This window comes from Thamnophis sirtalis, unplaced genomic scaffold (assembly GCF_051295495.1).
Source record: "Thamnophis sirtalis isolate CommonGarterSnake01/CBP01778 unplaced genomic scaffold, rThaSir2_p1.2 scaffold_4, whole genome shotgun sequence".
In the NCBI taxonomy this organism is placed as follows: Eukaryota; Metazoa; Chordata; class Lepidosauria; order Squamata; family Natricidae; genus Thamnophis; species Thamnophis sirtalis.
The window spans coordinates 82,891,464-82,914,046 of record NW_028261384.1 but is presented as its reverse complement, the minus strand read 5'-3'; the positions used below and the strand labels follow the sequence as shown (position 1 = coordinate 82,914,046).

Here is a 22,583-nt window from a genome sequence, read left to right as displayed (position 1 = left end):
GCAACCTAAGACTTTATTTGCTTTTTTTGGCAGTTGCAGGATCCTGCTGGTTCATATTTAAATTGGGGCCTACTAGGACATCTAGATCCTTCTCACAGTTTCTACTTTTGAGCCAAGTACTACCTATTCTTATTCTTGCCTATATGCAGAACCTTATTTTTCTCATCACTGAATTGCATTTGTTGAATAGAGCCCAATTTTCAAGTCTACAAGATCCTTCTGAATCTTGAATCTATTTTCTAAAGTATTAGATGTTCCTCTCAACTTGGTGTTGTCTTCAAATTTGATGAGTTCCCTTTCTATCCCCTCATCTAGATCAGAATTTCCCAATCTTTTTAGCTTTGCAGACTGGCAGGATGAGGGAGAGGGGACGATTCCACTCATGCAACAGTCTGAGCTTTAGCTTTCCTGACTTCATCTTTGCAGATTCTGGCTATTTGCTGATATTCTGCTTTAGTTATATGTTTCTCTATCCATTTTTTTTTGTACTTGCTCTTTTCTTCCTGTCAGTTTCTCAGAGTTCTTTATGCAACTATACTGTTTTTTTATCATCTGGGTCTCTTGTTTTTCTTTCTCTGTGGTATTGTGTTAGATTGGGTTTTTATAGTCTCTGTTTTCAGAGATTCCTAAGCTTGAGTTGTTTTCCTCTTAAAGATTTCCACCCGTGGAATCCTTCACAAGCTATTTCTAAGTTTCTTGAAATCACCTCTCTTAAAGTATAAGTCTGTAGGTAGTCCAGACTTATGACCACAATTGAACCTAAAATTAATGTTGTTAAATGAAACATTTGAGCAACTTTTGCTCAATTTTACAACCTTTCCTGCTGCAGTTTATTAAATGAATCAGTGCACTTGTTAAATTAGTAATCCAATTGTTAAGTGAATCTGGCTTCCCCAACTAACTTTATTTATCAGGAGGTTGCAAAATGTGATTACATGTCCTTGGGACACAGCAACAGTCATAAGTATGAACCAGTTGCCAAGCATCTGAATTTTGATCACATGATCATGGGAATGCTTTAAAGGTAACTGAAAAAATGGTCATAATTCACTATTTTCAGTGCTGTTGTAACTTTGAACGGTCACTAACTGAACTGTTGTAAGTCGAGGACTACCTACAGTTTGATTTTTGTTCTATTGCTTATTTATTTGTTATTTTGAATTCTAATATGACATGGTCCTTTTTCCCTACAGTTCCCACAACTTCACCCCCCCCCCAAAAAAATCATTTAATCTCTGTTCATAAGAATTAGATCCAATACAGCTGACCCCTAGTTCTCCTCTATGTATTCATTGATGAAATTGTTAGCTTGGCCTGTCAGGAACTGTTTGATCACCCATTTCGTTCTGGTTTGTGTCCCTGTTGATATCAGTTTAATTACAGTCCCTACTATGGTGTGTTTTCTGTCCCCCCTTAGCTAATTTACAAAAATTCATCTATTTCCTCTACTTGGTTGAGTGGTCTGTAGTATACACCTATGACAATGTCATTCTTTTTTATTTTTATATTAATCCATATTCTGCAAGAAGGCTTTCATCTTTGGTTTTATACATTTCTGTAGAGGTGTAGCGATTTCTGATATATAATACAACTCCAGCTCCACTTTGATACATTATTTTCTTCTGTGTTATTTCATAAACCTATACATCAAAGCCTTGTTTGCTTGTTATGGTTGAGTCTTGGTAGCGCAGTGGTTAGAGTGCAGTACTACAGGCTACTTCTGCTGACTGTTGGCTGCCTGCAATTTGATAGTTCAAATCCCACCAGGCTCAAGGTTAACTCAGCCTTCCATCCTTCCGAGGTGGGTAAAATGGGAAATCAAATTGTTGGGGGCAATATGCTGACTCTGTAAACTGCTTAGAACTATAAAACACTGTAAAGCGGTATATACATCTAAGTGCTAGTGCTATAGATCCCATTAGCTATATGTGAAGTTAACAACAGAATTAGAAGGAACTTTGGAGTCTAGTCCAAGTCCCTGTTCAAACAGACACTATGCTATTCCAAATAAGTGGTTGCCCAGTCTTTTCTTAAAGTCCTCCAATGATGGAGCACCTACAACTTCTGAAGACAAGCTGTTCTATTGGTTAATTGTTCTCGCTGTTAGGAAGTTTCTTCTTAGATCTAGGTTGCTTCTCACCTTGATTAATATCCATTGTTTCTTGCCTTGGATTCTGGTGCTTTGGAAAATTGGTTGATCACCTCTTCTTTGTGGCAGCTCCCCAGATATTTGAACATTGCTATTATGTTACCCCTGGTCCTTCTTTTCAGTATATTAGGAATACCCGATTGTTGCAACTGTTCTTCATGTGTTTTAGCCTCCAGCCCTCTAAATATCTTTGTTGCTCTTTTCTGCACTCTTTTCAGAATCGCAACATTTTTTTAATAATGTGGTGCCAAAAATGGATGAGTATTCTAAATGTGGTCTTACTAAGGCAACACTAATACTTCACATTTTATCTCTCTGTTAATGTAGCCAAGGATTGCATTGGCTTTTTTGGTTGCTGCCACACACTGTTGGCTCATATTTAAGTGATTTTCTACTAGGACTCCAAGATTCCTTTCACAGCTAGTACTATTGAGCCAGGTTTCACCTAGTTTGTACCTGTACATTTGGTTTTTCTTGCCCAAATGTAAAACCCTGCTTTTCTCTGCATTGAATTTTATTTTGTTAGTTAAGGCCCAGTGTTCAAGTCTTAATATCCATCTGGATTTTGAGCCTATCTTCTGAGGTGTTGGTTATTCCTATCAATTTCATGTCATCTGCAAATTTGATGAGTTCCTCTTCTATTCTCTCATCTAAATTGTTTATGTTGAAGAGTACTGGGCCTAAAACAGATCTTACAGTACCCCACTACTTACTTGTCTCCATGTAGAATGTAGTTTCATTAAGACCTACAGATGTATTCCCACCCGAATGTTGAATGAATGTTGTGTTTTATTGCTATTTTTATTTGTACCCACATATTATTTTACGTTCTGTCTTGCACTCCCTTCCCATGAGTTGTAAGCCGCCCTGAGTCCCCTCAGGGAAAAGGGCGGCCTTTAAGTGACAATAAAATACTAAAAAAAAAAAAATGTGAATTCGGTTTATCAGCCAATTACAAAACCATCTATTGATGATGCTGTCTGTCCCACATTTTTATAGCTTACCAAGAAGTATGTTGTGGTCTACATTATCGAATCCCTTACTAAAATCCAAGTATACTATGTCCACTGCATTTCACTGGTCCATTAATTAGTGACTTTGTCAAATAAAGAAATAATATTTATTTGGCATGATCTGTTTTGACAAATCTCTGCTGGGTTCCAGTTATAACTACTTGCTTCTAAGTGTTCACAGATCTATTGCTTGATTATCTTTTCCAGGATCTTCTCAAGTATTGATCAGATTGACTGGTCTAGTTTCCTGGATCTGTTTCCCCCCCCCCCCAAACATGGAGATCACATCAGCAGTTTTCCGATCCTCTGGCAGTTCCCTGATACTCAAGGATCTATGAAAGATAGGGTTCAATAGTTCTGAGATCACATCTGCCAGCTCCTTCAGTACTCTGGAATGTAATCCATCAGGTCCTGGTGATTTGAACTTGTGTTCAAGTTATTGATTTGAACAAGTGTTCTTGTACCATTTTCTTGTTTATTTTGATTGTATTCCTAGTCTTTCTTTTACAGTTGTTGTAGGTTGGGCTATATTATCTTTTTGCATAAAGACAGATCAAAGAATGAATTAAGCAGTTCTGCTTTCTGTCTACTGCCCCTTATTTCCTTGCTATCTCTGGATCAACTGTTACCTTGACTTTTTTCTTGTTTTCTTACATGTTGAAAGAAACCTATTAAAATTACTTTTGACATTTGTTGCAAATCTTACTTTATTCTGAATTTTAGCTTTTCTAACTTCATATTTGCAAGTTCGGGATATTTGTTGGTATTCTGCTTTAGTTATGTCCCCCTCTTTCCATTTTCTATATGTATACTTTTTGTCTTTCAGTTTATCAGAGAGTTCTTGTGTAACTATGCTGGTTTCCTTTTGGATTTTTTCTTTTTCAGTGGTATTAAGCTGGACTGGCCTTTCATGATCATATTTTTTAGAGTTTTCCAAGCTTCTTCTGTTGTTTTTGTTCCCTTTTAAGATTTTACTCCAGCCCTTCCCAAGCTTTCTCTTAAGTGTGTTAAAATCAGCTCTTTTAAAATCTCTGGTTTGATTATGTTCTGTTGTTTGTGTTTGCGTTATATTGAATTCCAATATGATGTAGTCACTCGTGCCAAAAGCTCCAGCAATTTGAACCCCCTCTGTCACTTCTCTGTTAGTAAGAATTAAGTCCAGTATAGTTGTACACTCTTCTATTTTTTGGATAGCAAAGTTTTCAATAGGGTGCTCAGGAACCCTTTCAATCTCCTACTTAATGTGGAGTCTGTCTCACAATTGATATCAGAGTAATTAAAGTCCCTCATTACTACTGTAGTGTGTTTTCTACATACATTTGTTAACAACCATGTTTCTCTGAAAATAAGACCCTATCTTATATATTTTTCACCACTCAAAAAAGGCACCAGGTCTTATTTTGGGGGGGTGTCACCCACAGACTTACCTCACTTGCGTGTGTTGCCCCCAGCTTCCTTTTTGCTGTCAGAGACCTTCAGGAACTTCTTTTGAGGCCAGCAAGGCTTCTCTGAAGGAGCAAGACTTTCCGATCTGGAGCTCTGTTATGGGCTAGAGAGAAGCCTTCAGGAAAGCCTTGCTGGCTGCAAAAGAAATGGGCCAAGGTGTGCGAGGCCTGGCTGCAGTTATCTGAAGGTAAGTAGTAGGGCAGCTGCAGCCCCCCAGCCCCACCCTAGCTTAATTTTTACTCATGAACCCGGAGTGGGCAGGGTCTTAATGAGGGCTTATATTGGGCGTAGATCTTATATTGGGCACACATGTAAAAATCAAGCTAGGCCTTACTTTCTGAGTAGATCGCATTTTCAGAGAAACACAGTAGTTAGCAAAGGTTTGTCTATTTCTTCTGCTTGGTTGGGTGGTAGTAGTATACTTTGGAAATGTTATTTCTTTTCCTTTATATATTGATGATATGTATTCTAGGAGGCTTTCATTTTAGGTTTGTATATCTCTGTAGAGATATAGTGAACTCTTACATATAATGCAACTCCACCTCTTCTTTTATTAGGTCTATTTCTTTTGAACAGTTTGTATCTTTCCATCAGTACATTCCACTCATAAATTTCATCCCACTAGGTTTCAGTAATGACACTATTGAATATCATACTTACCCAAATGTCCTAGTACTTCAAGTTTGCCTCATTTGTTCCCCAAGCTTTGAGGATTTGTGTATAAGTACTTGAGTCTTTTATGACTGACCATATCTCCTTTTATCTGAGTTTTATTTATTTATTTGTGAAATGTATTGGCCATCTGTTTTACCATAAGGTAATTCTGGCCAGTTTACATATTACATTAATACCTGAATTAATTAAAACCAGAGATTAAAATCAATCCACAGTGCTGCATAGAGGCCCCAGGCCAGTTAGGAGACCCAGGTGTTTAGGCCTTTATGAAAGAATAGAGTTGAAGCCAACCTCACATTGGGGACAAGATGTGCCAGAGGGCAGGGGAAACAGAAGAGAAGCCCCTCCTCCTGGACCGTGCCAGTTGGAATAATCCAATGGGACCTGCAGCATGCCACCTCTACTGATGCAAGTGGGATGAGCCAATCCCAGAAGGATGAGTTGGTCCTATAACCTGGACCTATACTATGAAGGGCTTTAAAGGTGATCACCAATACTTTGAATTGCACTTGAAATTGCAGTTACCAATGCAGCTTGTGGAACTGTATGTTACAGGGGCCATTCTTGGAGGCTCCAAAACTGGTTGCACTGCCTCATTTCTGCACCAGCTGTAGCTTCTAAATGCTCTTCAAGGGTAGAGCATTACAATAGTCCAATCTTGATGGAATGACAGCTCAGGGAGTCTTGATCCAGGAAAGGCTGCAACTGGCGCAAAACATAAAGTTGTCCAAAGACTCTTTTCCACAACTGTCACCTGTTCCTTGAGCACAATCAAAAGTCCAGGTGAACCCACAAGTTGGGGTTTCGATCTGTCTGAGACAATGCCACCCCATCCATAGTAAAAATGATGAAAGCCTGGAGCCCTGTGAACTCAAAGCCATTTGATCTCACCAGAGTTCAGTTGCCCGTTGTTTCCCATCCAGACCCTCACAGCCTGCAAGCAACGTGAGAGGGCAGAAACAGCACAATGCGGTGATCAACAGTGGATAATTCAGTGTCATTGGCATACGTAAAAACCCTATGGTGCCAGATGATCTTGCCCAGCAGTTTCATATGGATGTTCAAAAGGAATGGAGAGACCCCTGTGGTACACCACAAAATAGTGGTTGAGGTTGGGCCCTCACTCCCTATCAGTACTGATTGGGACCGGCCATGGCAAAAGGAACTGAAGGAGTTTTTCTTTCTTCCCATCACTGTCTATCTCACCATTTGATTGGTTGTCTTGGGGTTTATACTTTGGAATAGATACTAAAAATCCTAACAATTGGTCACCTCTCCCCCCTCAATTTTAGTTTAAAACCTTTCTGATAAGTTGAACCAAGTGCTTTCCAAATACATTCTTCCTGGTTTTTATGAGGTGCTGTCCATCCCTTGCCAAAATCCCTTCATGTTCTCTTGGCAGCACCAATTCTTAAGCCAGTGGTTCATTTCTAAAATTCTTCGTTCCCTCATTGAGTGTTGTCCTTTTGTTGGAAGTATAGATGAAAACACCACTTGTGCTCTTAACTCCTTAACTTTCTTGCCTAGCTGCTTGCAGTTTCTGAATATTGTTTTCAGGTTCATTATTGTGTCATTTGTCTGTATGTGAAGGAGAAGAAAGGGGTAATAATCTGTGAGATTGGTTATTTTAGTTAAATTTTCAGTTACATCTTTGATTTTTGATCTAGGGAGACAGCATATCTCCCTAGATTTAAAGTCCAATCTACAGATGGCTGGTTCTGTTCCCCTGATAATTTAATTGAATCTCCTATCATCAACACTCACCTTTTGAGTGGGGAGGGAGTCTAAGCTACTCTTCTTCCTTTCACAGGAGCACTTGATAATGCTTCTTTTTAGGGACACTTGATGGTGTTCTCTTTTCTCTTTCTCCTTATTTTCTTCCAGAGGAGTCTGAGAAATTGATTGCTCAGTTTCAAAGGAGCTGGACTATATAGCAGGGACTTTTTGATTTCTGTTTCCTTCTATGAGTGATACATTTCCATTGTTCTTTTAAAGGTTCATATAAACGGTCATTTCTTTTAGACCTTTTTATTTTGCTTGTTTGTTCTGTATTATATTCAATTTGGAGTTTCTCATTTTGTAGGTTCAGAGACCTAGCATTGCCTCTATACGGTTTACTTTTTCTTACAGTAATTCATTTAATTTGTATTTGGTAATTTGGATCTTCTATGGGCATAAGCACATACATGAAACATATTTTACAAACCACACAACAGTAGTCTCTTTTCCATGACTGAGGTTTTTTTATCAGTTTAAAGATTAAAAATTTAAAATGTATAAATGTTCAAAATGTAAAAAATATAACCACAGATTTAGAAAAAAAAATATTTTAAAATTTTAAAATCTAAAAGTTCATTTAAAAAAATGTTAAAGTATGCACTTGATATGCACTTCTTTTTGCAGAAAATCTCTGGCTACTTTCTATGAGAGTTTTTGCCCTCTACTCCCTGCATTCAAATTTTATCTCTTCCTGTCTAGAAGTGTATTGTACTTATCCCTTTCCTCCTTGCCTTCTTGCTCTTTGATTACCTGACCATTGCTGAGGTTTAAGTTACAATGTGTGGTCTGGGCACTCTGCTGACTTAGCTCTGCACTGCCACTACTTAGGTGATCCACCACACTGCTCTCAACCGCTGATGAGTGTGCTCTGCTCTGCTGCCACTTAGCTGTGCACCACCACTGCTCATTTGGTCTATCTGCTCTTTGCTGGTCCACTTGCTCTCAGCCACTACTCTGAGCGCTGTACACCACTGCCACTTAGCTGTACACTGCTGCTGCTCTGCTGGTTTGCCATGCTGCTCTCAGCCACTGGTCTGCTATCAGCCATTTCTGTTCCATCATTGCTTAGCTGTCCTCCATTTGCACTATGCATGCTTCCACTCAGTTGTCCTCCATCTTGGAATTTCCAAGCTGCTAGGCTTCTGGACTGGGTTGCTGTAAAAGATTATACAAAAATAGTATTACTGTAGATGTTCCTTATTTTTAAAAATATTGTAGTTTGATAATTTGTAATCCACCTCCTAGCTGGGCTGGTTCTCAGCTGGGCCTCCAGGCTATCTCTGTGTCTTTCAAGTGGGCTACCAGGCTACTCAGATGATCTGCTGTGCTACTCTCAGCTGGCTGCCACTTGCATAGACAGATGGCCCACTCTCAGCTTCTCAATGTTCAGCCTAAAATGATTTTTTCAAAAATTTTAAAACTTAATAGAAGTTCATTTAAAAACAAGAATTTTCAAAATTCCCAACAAGTTAGAAGATTTTTAAAAAAAATTAAACTGAAAATTTTTATTCTTATGTCAGTCTTTTAGAATAACAGAATAAGATAGTTGGAAGGGATCTATACAATTCTTGGCAAATGGCTGTCCAATATTTTCTATAAAACCTCCAGTGATAGAACGCCCCCAACTTCTGAGGACAAGTAATTCCACTGGTTAATTGTTTACATTGACTGGAAATTTCACCTTAGTTCTAGGAGTTTTTAATTCTTCTTTTGGCCTCACCTATGGCTAATGTTGAAGTTGCCTTCTTGATATAGTTTATAATCCACATATCAATTAAAAAATAACATGAATAAAAGATAAAAAGGAAAACAAAATCTCGGTTGAAAACAGTAGTATATCAGCTGAGAGTAAACATTGAAATATCAACTTGTAGCTAGTGTAAAAGAGTATACAAAAATAGTAATACTGTAGATGTTCCTTATTTTTAAAAATATTGTAGTCTGATAATTTGTAATCCACAAAGTAGAGTAGTAATTGTAGATGAATAGAGTCTATAGTGTTCTATTGCAGTTCCTCATAAAAAATTAATAGAGGCTGGAGTGTTCTATTGCAGCTCCAGGCCATTTAACAGATCTCATAAATTTGCAGTCCAATGTTAACAGTCTTGTGTAAACAAAGTCTAAATAAATGATGATCTTAGGATCATTCAATATATATAAAAAATCATATTTGGTACATTAAAGATCACATAATTCATAGAGACTGTAATCCTTTATAAATTCTTATAAATATACAGAAAAAAACCACCCTACCAAACAGATCGGCACCTAATTCATTTTCCAATTACCGTATACCTCTGTAGGTGTACACAGTTAATGGTAAAAAGGACTATGCAGTTAGTATTGAGGAATTAAAACAGGTGTGGGCTCTATAGAGCAGTGATGGCTAATCTTTTTGTCATCACGTGCCAAAAATGTAAACACGCGCACCCATAATGCAATAGATGTGCAGGCCCAACCCCGTGCATACGCATGCGTGACTCCCCTGCATACACATGTGACCCCCCCATGCACATCATGACCCCCCCATGCATGGACGCATCTCCCGTATGCACCACGCCCCCCCCCCCCACATGTGTGGCAGACCCAAAAATCAGCTGGCTAGCAGGAGGCATGTACTCATGTGTGGTGGAGCTGAGTATGGCAGAACAGTGGCTGGGGACATTGAGGTGGACCAGCTGAGGACTCTAGCACTGCATCAATCCTCAAGACCCAAGCAGGCAAAAGGCAAAAAGACAGGGAGATCTAGGACTCCAGCAGTGGCTGGCAAGAAGGAGATGAAAGGAAGGGACAAATCTGGAGTACAAGGGAAAATGGGTACAGTCTTTTTCCCTCTGTTATTTATTGCTATTTTCTGAGGCAGGAAGTCAAGGGCTAAGAATAAAGAATAAAGCATCTCCTAAAAAGCGATTTTTTTAAAAAAATATTTTTTCAAGATAGGAAGTTCAGGGCTAAGAACAAAAGACCTCCTAAAAAGGAGCCTGAGAGGAAATAATTCTTTGTTAGGGAAAAAGTAGCCTTTCCTTTTGTTAAACAGCCCTATCCTTTGTTAGGCTGAAGAGTGAGGAAACATTTGATAGCACAACTGTATCCTCAAACTCTTCAATATAAACTGCAAAAAAAATTTTTTAATATTTCTATCAAAACAAAAGTGCATACTGTTACATACTTTTATAATAACTGCAAGCTGATATTGTATTATGTTTAGCTGAGATTCTTTGTTTAGCTGAGAACGTTTTTTCCCTCCAGTTGCAATTTTAATTTTCTTATTTTTCTTTCATCTTTTTTATGGTGTGCATGTTCTATCATTTTATACATCTGTGGATTATGAACTATATTTAGACAGCAACTCACTTGCATTTAAGCCCTACTCAACAATGAACAACTTTAAATTTTAAAATTTTAGTGAACTTTCAAAGTTTTACATTTTTAACTTAGAATCTTTTTATCCTTTTAAATCTATGGTAAAATCCTTTTCATCTTGAACATTTTGTATACTTTTTATTTTTTTTATCTTTAGCAAAAACAAACAGTCATAGAAAAATAGACCGACACTATTGGGATTTGTAAACTATGTTCCATGTACATGCTTATGCCCATAGACCCACATTGCATGTATGCCAAATGTAAATTAACTGAATTACTGGAGGAAAAGTGGTCTAGAAGCAACTCTAACCATTTTGAAACTCAATGTCTAAAATGAGACTCCAATCTAGGCAAGAAGGCTATAACCAAATTGAACATAATACGGAACACCCAACTTCTAATAGAAATGATCTTATAAATAAACCTTTAGAAGAGTACCAATGCAAATATGTCACTGATAGAAGGAAAAAAACAGCAACCAAGAATAAGTTTCCTACTGTCTGATTCGGCACTCTCCAGTAAAACCCCACTGGAGTTGAACAATCAGTTTCAGAGCCTTTCGCTGGAAGACAATAGGCATCATCAAGCATCCTGTGATAGAAGGAAAAGTAGCCCAACTACTTTTGCTGACGACATTCAATTCTCAAGGGAAGAGAACCAGCAGTCTGCAGATAAGATAGTGAATCTAGGGAAGTATGTTACCTTCCTGGAACAAAAATCAAGACATAGTTAAAAAACATTACCAAAAGAATCAAGCCCACAGATTATTACTCCTTTTTCCTCCTTCGCATAGAGATAAATGATAGACAATAAACCTAAAAATAATATCAAATGATTACAAATAGCTAGGCAAGGAAGTTAAGGAATTAGGAGGACAAGTGGTGTTTTTATCTGTACTTCCAATAATAGGTCAACTTCCAATATGAGAACAAAGGATTTCAGAAATGAACCGCTGGCTCAATGATTGATGCCACCATGAGAACTTTGGATTCCTAGACAATGGTCTGCATTACCTCCATGAATTTAGCAAGGGGTGGGCTGCACTGAGCAAAAACAGGATAAAATGATTTCAGAAAATGACTGACTCAACTTATTAGGAACTAAAAATGAGATGGGAGGGTGATCAATCTTTAGGATCTTTGCAGCTTAAGTCCAGATATAAACTTTAGCATAGCCAACCACATAAAGAGGTAGTTACAATTGCAAGAAAAAGTATGTGAAACCCCTTGGGATTACGTGGAGTTTTGCATGGATTGGTCATAAAATGTGTTCTGAACTTCATCTAAGTCACAACAGTAGACAAACACAGTCTGCTGAAAATAATACTACACAAACATTAGATGTTGCCATGGTTTAATTGAACATAACATGTAAACATTCAGTGCAGGAAGGAAAAAGTATGTGAACTGTTGGATTTAATAACTGGTTGACCCTCCTTTGGCAGCAATAACCTCAACCAAACGTTTCCTGTAGTTGCAGATCAGACCTGCACAATGATCTGGAGTAATTTTGGACCACTCCTTTTCACAAAACTCTTTCAGTGTAGCAATATTCTTGGGATGTCTGGTGTGAATCGCTCTCTTAAGGTCATGCCACAGCATTTCAATCGGATTGAGGTCAGGACTCTGACTGGGCCACTCCAGAAGGTGTATTCTGTGCTGTTGAAGCCATTTTTTTTGTTGAATTACTTGTATGCTTTGGGTCATTGTCCTGTTGCATCACCCATCCTCTGCAGAGCTTCAGTTGGCGGACAGATGGTTGTACATTTTCCTGCAAAATGTCTTGATAAACCCTGGAATTCATTTTCCCATCAATGACAACAATCCGTCCAGGCCCTGAAGGAGCAAAGCAGCCCCAAACTATGATGCTCCCTCCGCCATGTTTTACATTGGGGATGAGGGTTTGATGTTGGTGTGCTGTGCCTTTTTTTCTCCACACATAGTGTTGTGTGTTTTTCCCAAACAACTCAATTTTGGTTTCATCTGTCCACAGTATATTTTGCCAGTAGTGCTGTGGAACATCCAGGTGCTCTTTTGCAAACTTCAAACGTGCTGCAATATTTTTTTTGGACAGCAATGGCTTCCTCCGTGGTGTCCTCCCATGTACTCCATTCTTGTTTAATGTTTTTCTTATTGTAGATGTGTCAACAAAAATGTTAGCATGTGCCAGAGATATCTGTAGGTCATCAGCTGACACTCTAGGATTCTTCTTTACATCATGAAGCATTCTGCGCTGTGCTCTTGCAGTCATTTTTACAGGATGACCACACCTAGGGAGAGTAGCAACAGTGCTAAACTTTCTCCATTTGTAGACAGTCTGTCTTACCGTGGTCACATGAACATCAAGGCTTTTGGAGATAGTTTTGTAACCCTTTCCAGCTTCATGCAAGTCAACAATTCTTGATCGTAGGTCTTCTGAGAGCTCTTTTCTGCTAGGCATGGTTCATATCAGACAGTGCTTCTTGAAACCAGTAAACCCAAAACAGGTGTGTGTTTTTAAAGGGCAGGACAGCTGTCAGCAAAACATCCAATATCATCACTCTGATTGGAGTCAAGGTTGGCTCACTCCTGGCTCCAATTAGCTCTTGGAGAAGTCATTAGGCTAGGGGCTCACATACTTTTTCCTCCCTACACTGTGAATGTTTACATGTTATGTTCAATTAGACCACGGCGACATCTAATGTTTGTGTAGTATTATTTTCAGCAGACTGTGTTTTTCTATTGTTGTGACTTATATGAAGTTCAGAGCACATTTTATGACCAATTCATGCAAAACTCCACGTAATCCCAAAGGGTTCACAAACTTTTTCTTGCAACTGTATGGGAAGGATGGAAAACCCAGTTACAAATTAAGACATATTAGACACATGCCCAAGATCCATAAAGGACTCAACTACATATATATTAATGCTCAAAGTTTAGGGAACAAACAGAGTGGACTTGAAGTATTGGTACATGAAGGCAGATTTGATGTAGTTGCCATTACTGAAACCTATTAGGATGAAACTCATGACTGGAATGTACTGATGGAAGAATACAAACTATTCAAAAGAAACAGACCTAACAAAAGAGGTGGAAGGCTCTTTTCAGAGCCTTCAGTACTTTAAAACAGAGTAACAGATGAAAATAAAGTAATGTTCAACTCATGTGAATGGTGAACTGGTGCGTATGATGCACATGCAGGTCAACTTTTGCTAGTTGAGCTGGGCATGCAAGTGTTTGCGCGCCGACCTGCCACTTGCACAAGGTGAGCTGCAAATATGCCAGCCCACTGTTCATGTGACCTGGCTCCAAATAGGGACCCCTGGATTAGAAAATGAGTTTTGATAACTTGAATGCTTTAAATGTCTTTATAGTGGTTGCAAGCAAGATGGCTAATCCTGTCATCTTCTGGTGCTCCAACTCATAAAATGGCTGGTATTCTTGCAGGAAGCAGCTATCAAGAACACATGTGGATGACCTTCTGTCCTTTCTTCATCTTGAAGAGTTCCAAGGAACTTGTCTACTCATTGGCTTCTTGATCTTTGCTGTGATTATCAGCTCTGTTTTTGCAGTTATCTTCAGTTCACCATACCTCTTGTGGAAGTCATCTCTGCAACATTTTCAATTTATATTCTGCTTAGCAACTAGGCATTTGTGAGACACAGCAAGTAGTTCTCTTCCATTCTAGTAGTAGTTCCCAGAACATTGCATTAATTTTATCTTTTTAATAATACTTTTAGCCCATCCCACTTAGGTTTCTGGGCAAGATATGACAAGGTCAAGCAAACTTAATTAACTACACAAAATTAAAGTAATATTATAAGTTAATAATTAAATGTTAAATAATAATTATGGAAACAAAAATATTACTGCAGAGGTGCACTGGAAGGAGGAGATGAGTTCTAGAAGAAAAGTTACAAGAGGAGCCAAGTATTTTACTAAATATCTGTTGACTTGAAGATTATTGGTAGAAAGCTTTCTCTTCTTCTAATTATATTTGTTAATATACAAAGTTTCTTCTCATCTTCTTATTCTATGACAAAATCACTCTTAAGTTATGGAAAAGCTTTCATTTGTTAGCAGAATTCCCATGGGAGGGAGTTATATGTAAATATAAATACATTCGAAACTTATTTTTTTCATAGATATCTGTTCCTTTTTGTTTAAGATACAACATGGGCTGAGAAAGAAAAAAGAATCAGCAAATAAAACTCACTGAGGAATTGCAAGACATTGAAGGAAAAATAATGTGAATTATTATTATTTAAAAATGTGTTTATCCAATTTTCAGTCAAAAAATTACTTTAACATCTGCTTGTGATTGCAAAACAATCTGTAGTTTTAACATTAGTTACAAATATGGGAGAATTGAGAGGAGAAAAAGTAAACTCAGCCTTAAACAATTTCTGGTAATGAACTGACATTCCTGCTTTGAAAGTAGACAAGTATGGAATTTGATTATCAAAATTTTACTTGTTTGTTTTTAATGATAAACTCCACACTTTCTTAAATAGACACTTGAAGTTATTCACATAGTAGAGTTTACCACATAGGCTTTTATGAATTTAAACCAATTCAGAAGCTAAGCCTTTCCTAACAAAACTGGAAAGTATAGTAATCTATACTTGTAGAACCTGGAAACTGCTATTTTTTGAGCTAAAATGGTAGTAAAAGTTTTAATCCCTAGGTGACCTGGATCAAGGTATTTAGCAGAAGACCATAATATACATAACTTTTTTTAGATTTTTTTCTCCTCTTCTGCTAGCTTTCAGCAAAAGGCAAATTGGATATATTAGGACTGGAGTTCTGATGTCATAACTGACCTATCCAAAACAGAAACTTCTATTTGGATTCATATTTTTTTCATACTGGCTTAAGCTTCTTTTGTTTTCCAGTCAGCTTGGCTCCTTTAATTATGACTGACAGTTTCCTGTCCCTTTAGCCAATCCTAAGCAATGTCCCATTGACGTAGAACTTGACTTAGAACTACAGTCAGATTTGTCACTCTTATCCAGAAACATCTTCTGAGCCACTCTGCATGTTTATGTTACCTGACTAGTTGCATAATAACATCTAAATTTAAAAGGGTGACTTTGTCTAGATTCAATACTTTTCCAACAGCAGTAAATAAGGAGAAATATTCAAACATCCATTTTGATTGTGCATTTGTGATGGAGGAATAATTGAAACACTGAAACATGCTATATTGTATTTGTCCCTCTATATTGACATTTCAAACACCCACGTTGCAGCGATTTCTTTTGTCTCAAATTGTATTTCTCAGACAGGTCTGATTCTACAGCCAAATATTATAGCTAAATTATGTGCAATAGTTTGCACAATACACATTTCCCCCCTCATTTACATTTGGCAATATTACAAATACCCCTGCCATTTACTCCCAACTTCATATCAATATATCAATTGGTTATTTTGACTTATTTTTATTATTGGCTTTCAGACTCATTTTAACAATGCAAATAAATAGTCACAATAATTGGACTCTATTTTTTAATGAAACTGATTATATATTATTCTTTCTTATACATTGCATAACCATCTTAGCTCTATATATACTATCAATCACAATTTTCTCATGAAGTTTAGCACTGTAGTGATTCAAACTTGCTATGCACCTCTGTTTACAACTAGATAACAGAAACGGAAGGGGAGGGAATTTAGGAATGCAAGTGAGCCGACGGAGCCTGGGACAGTCCCAAACCCCCCAGGTCAAATACTGGGAAAACTTCCAAGGGGCTCACAAAACAAAATGAATGGAATAGACTGATGGAGAATGAACTGTGAGGAGGTCCAGGGGGAACGGGATTTTTCCTGTGCTTGTTTTCAAGTGAAAACTTCAGAACTGGCTTTGCTACTTCTGTGCCTATGTAGAATTATCAATACAGTTAAACTATTAGTAAAATAATATTCCAGGAATTTCTTTTGCTTCATTTTACCAATGAGACAGTTGGCATTAACCCAATTCTCATAATAGTGATCTGCCTAGATCCCCCAGGAGGTCAACAACCCTGAGATGTTGACTGCAGGCAAAGTTTCAGAGGACAAGAAGTCATGAGTGGTCCTGGCTCAGGAAACTTCAGCACTGCCTCAAGCCAGAGAAGGGACACAGAAAGCCAGCACATTCCCAAAACTATATGCTGAGAGGCTTGAACAAAAATCTGCAGCCACGAGAGACCTAGCAAAGGGCACTCATACCAGTGATCGAAGACCCATTGAATGACATATGTGGGCAAAGCAGCAGAGGCCAACGTCCCCTTGTCCCTCTGGGGGTTAACATAGTCTGAGGAGGCAAGTGGAAAGTGAGATGACTGGCCAAGTGGAATGACCCCGCGAGTGGAAACTCCCAATTGCTGGCCACAGATCACCCATAGAGCAGTTGAGGGAGAAGTTTGGGGGAATGGAGATTTGTGCAAATGAATGCCAGGAGACATGCCCATGGTAATAGATTCGGGAAGTGTGAAGCCACCAGTGACTAGCTGCCCTCTCTCCGCTCCTGCAGCCAGCAATGCCAGCACCTACTTCTATGGATGGAACCCTGGCACTGGGACTCCAGTTACAGCAGGTAGCACCAATGGGCCCACCAGTGACTAGAGCACCAGCACCGATGGCAGCAGCAGGTCTGGCCCTGGGATATGTCCTAGAAGAGAGGCCTCCCCTCTCCCAATAGTTTGCTTCTATGGGCATCCGAGCAACCTAGCCCATTTCCTGCCCAGATCTGGCATCACAAGGAATACTTCAGAGCAATGTACCCAGATGATGTACCCTTGGTCCACATCATCACAGCCAGTCTGGAGATTTCTACTAGATGATTGGTGTCTTTGCACAATGAGAAAACTCCAGAGCTGAATGATCTCAATGCCTTAATACAAGCCCTATGAGAGCAGCCCAGCATGTTGAAACCTGAATCCATTCTCTAAAGCAAGGCAAATGACCAGTAACAGTACATTCAAAACTTCCATAGGCTAACCAGCCATTTGAGAGACTGCCCTGGGTTAATACTGATCTACCAATTTTGGGAAGGACAGAACAAGGAGTACACCACCATTGCCTGCCTGAGGGGATTGCTGCACAATCCCCTCGGGCAGTGATTGCTGTGAGCAGTGCCATGGAGTTACTGAGTGGAGATTGACCTGATGGAATACCTTGACCCCACTGAGCAGGAGAGTTGACCCTACTAGATGCTGAAGAAGCAAGCATCTCCCAGAGTAGGAAAAGGGGGTGCACCTCCAACCAGAGCAGGGAAGTCCAACCAAAGTCCAGGAATTTGCTTCCGCTGTGGAAAGGAGTGACACCGAGCTGCCAAATGCCTCATGTCATGGCTGTTAAATGCTCCCCCACTCTGGACCAGTGAAGAGGAAAAAACCTCTCGCAAACTCAAATGAGAAGACTTGAGTAAAACAGTAGGTCATGGAATTTTCTCCCTCTCAGACCAGTGGGGATGAGGAAACTCTGACCCCCACCAAGACAGGAGCTGTCTTCTACAAAAGTGACAACGAAGGAGAAAACACCCTGATGATAAGTAATCATCCCTATTACAACTAGGAAATTTTAGTGACTTCTTCAGGGAGCCTTACTTCCCTATTGGACTCAGGGTCACCAAATGCCTGATTAGCCTCCAGATGGTAGAAAGGTTGCGGATGTGACTGAGGAAATTAACACAACCTACAGTGTTTGTCCAATTGGATGGTTCAATTACAGGCAGAGTGCCAGAAACCTGTCTGACCAAACCTGTCAAGCTCAAGGCTGGGACCCAACTATTAGATACTTTTTAGCCCCTGATCCTAGAATTAGCGGGGTTGAAAAAATAGAACTCCTCAGTGAACTGGATCAAAAATAAGTGCCGGATGTGAGAAAAGTAGCCAACCAATAAGGATTAGTGAAAGTGCTGAGAGTCCACCATGCCCCTGCAAGTAGGAGAAAGTTAGGAATCTCATATACACTGGAGGGAAGCAATGGTTTAGAACCATTGATTGCAAAGGAATATTGCAACTTATCAACAACTCGCCTTTATCAAGAAGGAATTGGATACATTTCAACCCCATCAACCCACAGATTGTGCAATTGAGATTGTGCTGGGGCTAAATTGCCAAAGCCCAAGATATACTCAATGACAGCCAAGGAAATGGTGGAGTTTCGTGCATTGACACTCCATGCAAAAAGCTAGCTAGGGATTTCATCCAACCAGCAAAGTCAAGGATGGTGGCCTCTGTGCTCTTCAAGGAAAAGAAGGCTAGGTCTCTTAGATTATGCATGGACTATAGGGAGATGAACTGTATCTGCAAAGAAAATATGTACTAATAAAGGACATGCTAGAATCATGTTGGCAAACCTATGGCATGCATGCCAGAAGTGGCATGGAGAACATCTCTCCAGACACGCCAGCCCTCGCCCATTGCTCTTCTGGGTTACATCACACACATGCGCGTTGACCAGCTGGTTTTTGTGCATGTGAGAGTGCCAGAAACTGGAAGAGCAGCTCCCTGGTATGCATGCTCACACTGGGAAGTTGAGCTTCTGGTTTCTGGCACCCATGTACACACCTGCCAACTGGTCTTCACAAGTGCATGTGCCCCAGAAATTGGAAAACCAGGTGATCAGGGTGCATGTTCACACCGGAAACTAGAAGTTCAGTTTCCCAGTGCACATATGCATGCTGGGAAACTGCTCTTCCTGTTCCTTGATCTCCCGTTCATGCACACCAGGAAGCTGTTCTTCCAGTTTCTGGTGCTCCTCCCCCCCGTACACACACACTCCTGTTCTGGCACTCGGTGCCAAAACATTTTGCCAACACTGTCCTAGAGCACCTTGCCAAAGAGAGAATTTTCACAAAATTGAACCTGAGGGAGACATATTACCAAGTGAGGATTAGGGAAGGAGACAAATGGAAGAAAGTGTTTAATTGTCCTCTGGGCTGTTACCAGTTCCATGTGATGCCATTTGGTTACAAGGAGCATCTGTGGTGTTCATGCAATTGATAAATGAAGTCTTACATGAGCACCTGCACAAAGAGAACTTGGTATACCTGGTCGATATATTAATCTTTACCAAGTCCATGGAGGAACATGTGAAATTGGTAAAAGCAACACTCAAGAAACTATGGAAAGCTCAACTTTATGCAAGGCTGTCGAAGTGTGACTTTCACAAGACCAGCCTAGATTATCTGGGGTATCGGATTTCAAAAGAGATCATGGAGATGGATCTCAGTAAAGTTTGAGTGATATTAAGGTGGAACCCCCTTGAACAAGGATGCAATTGCAGAGTTTTCTCATGTTTTCAAACTTCTACCACCAATTTATCCCCACACTCATCCAGATAGCCCTGCCTATCACCAGCCTACTGAAAATGAAGGGAGAAGCTAAGCCCAAGCCCAACCAGTCCTTGAACGGTCACTTGAGTGCCAAGTTGTGTTCGAGAAGCTAAAACACCTTTTCGGTGTGGAACCGGTCCTAAAACATCCTGATACAGATAAGCCTTTTGTGACACAAGCAGATGCTAATGACATTGCTGTAGGAGCAGTACTGCTCGAGAGGAATGTCAAGAGAGAGTTGCATCCATGTGTGTGTACATCCTCAAGCTGTCCAAAACTGAGAAACAATGGACTATTTGGAAGAAAGAAGCCTACACAGTCTGCTGGGCTCTAGTAACATGAAGACAATTCTTGGAGGGCAGTAAGATTCCTTTCGAAGTGTGAATGAACCACAAGAACCTAGGAGCGATGAAATCTCCCTAAAAATTATCTCCCTCCGCTACCTATGAAAAATTTCTTAGCAGATGCCCTCTCCCAAATGCTACAGTACAAACAGCACCTGAGAGAAAGTCATTAACTCCATCATTCCGTCCAGACAATTTACAGCACTAGTTCTTACAAGAGAGCAGAGAACATCACCATTGCTGTTTGCTGAAGATCTATTGCAACCATTAAAAGATGCTCTAAGAGGAGATGAGAGGTTCCAACAATCTAAAGATGATCTGTCATTAAGAGACAATAGCAATAGCAGTAGACTTATATACCGCTTCATAGGCCTTTCAGGCCTCTCTAAGCGGTTTACAGAGAGTCAGCATATTGCCCCCAACAATCTGGGTCCTCATTTTACCCACCTCGGAAGGATGGAAGGCTGAGTCAACCCTGAGCCGGTGAGATTTGAACCGCTGACCTGCTGATCTAGCAGTAGCCTGCAGTGCTGCATTTTAACCACTGCGCCACCTTGGCTCTTTCACAGGCTTGCATGGATGGGAAGTAAGATATAAATTTCAGCTGGCCAGAGGACTCTATTTTTACAGAGGAGCCATGATGCTAAGGTGGCAGGACATTTAAGATTCGTAATAACTCTTCATCTTATAAAAAGGCAATTTTGGTGACCAAGAATGGAAAAGAACATAGAAGCCTGTGTGGCCCTCTTTCCTATCTGTACCTTGATGAAGTGGCTGCTTGGCAAGCCACTGGGTCTGTTGCAAACTATGGCCAACCCCACAGCTCCCTGGAAGGGAATGGACTTCATTGTGGAGCTGCCAGAGAGTGCTGGGAATGGTGCATTATGGACTATCATGGATTTGATCTCCAAGCAAGCCAACTTTGTGGTGTCTCAGGATTTCTTTGACCTAATCCCTATGTAAACTATTTGTGCAGCAGGTATACCAGCTTCATGGTTTTCCAAAATGCACAATTTCAGATCAGGGAGTACAATTCATGTCAAAGTTTTGGCATGAATTCCTGAGCCAAATAGGCTCTTCCAAGGGACTCCCTCTGGCTCATACAGAATGGGTGGTGGTAAGGGATGTTTGAGCATCTAGACTCATCCACAGATTCCATGTTAAGTATCCAAACTGGTCTCAATAGAATATGGGGAAAAGGGGAAAATGTAATATAACTTTCTGTAAATTTGCTTCCTTGTAGGATTATCTTCTGGAGGATCATTGTGTCATAGCTGACTCGCTACGCATCCCTGCTCACAATTAGACAACAAAAACAGGGAGGGGAGAGGGAAATATCGGGAGGCAAGGGAAGTTTGGGAGAGAATTGAGGAATGCAGCTGAGCCGATGGAGCCTGGGACAGTCTCAATCCCCAAGGTTAAACCCTGGGAAAACTTCAAGGCACTCAAATTGTTCCCAAAACAAAATGAATGCAATTGATTGGTAGACAATGAACAGTGGGGGGGTCCAGGGGAAAAGGGGGATTTTACCTATGCTGGTTTTTGCATGAAAACCTTAGAACTGGTATTGCTACTTCTGTGCTTATGTGGAATTATCAGAAAAATTATACTCTTGGCTCGGTAAAATAACGTTTCAGGAATTTCTTTTGCTACATTTAACAATGGGATGGTTGACAAGTTTACACTAGTAAAATTACTATTCTGTTATTCTACATTATATTTAATTGCTTGATCTAAAATTTAATACGTTACTTTTATGCCCAAAATTCATAAATTTAAATTACAATTTTGCTTGTATTTTTGTATAATTGTGCAGCTTTTCTTACTCTAGTCAATTTCTGTATTGTATAAGCTACAGTGATAGTCAATGAATTAAATGGGACTGTTGTCATTTTTTGCCTCTCAACAGCCAAAATGAAACGGCTGACTGACTGATTAACTTATGTAAATGTTTTTCATGTGTTATAGGAACACAAGCGCAAATTAACTGGTGTGTCCCAGGTACGGAAAGAACTCAAGTCACGCATCCAGAGTCTCCCTGATCTGTCAAGGCTCCCCAATGTTACAGGAAGTCAAGTGCATCTACCATTTGCAGGGGATGTCTATAGTGATGAGTGATATTCAAATCTTTCACTGGAATGAGGAATTGATCAGGTTGATTGATAATTATTTTTGTATGTTTGCAGAGAATAGCACTGAAATGTTCTAATTTATAAGAAATATTGAATATTGCTTTGTTTAATATTTGACTAACAAGTGATAAAGCAGGTACTATGTAAGAGGCAACATTTATGTATTATGTTTAAAAAAATGATTATTGCAATTTTTCTATTCTTTTTGATTAAATCTTTTCCCCAATATTAAGCAATTATTTTTTTGGTCCATTATTTTTATGGATATAATTCTGTTAAATTAAACATAATTTATGCATACCACTAGCAGAAACATATTTTGATTGCTAAATATTGCAAGAACATTTTTTTTAATGTTGAATTTAAATCA

At 39.4% G+C, this 22,583-nt stretch overlaps 1 protein-coding gene across 4 annotated transcripts in view; it reads left to right on the top strand.

Annotated features, from left to right (window-relative positions):
* RPRD1A (regulation of nuclear pre-mRNA domain containing 1A) overlaps positions 1-22,449 on the top strand; it is a 61,384-nt gene extending 38,935 nt beyond the window's left edge. For 2 of the 4 annotated variants that reach the window (XM_014065681.2, XM_087713207.1), the window contains exon 7: positions 22,050-22,449. In XM_014065681.2, coding sequence (XP_013921156.1) covers positions 22,050-22,199 — 150 coding nt within the window. In that variant the 3' untranslated portion in view covers positions 22,200-22,449. The remainder of the gene's footprint in view (positions 1-22,049) is intronic. The other 2 variants (XM_087713210.1, XM_087713209.1) reach the window with 1 other exon arrangement.
* The last annotated feature ends 134 nt before the right edge of the window (positions 22,450-22,583 follow it).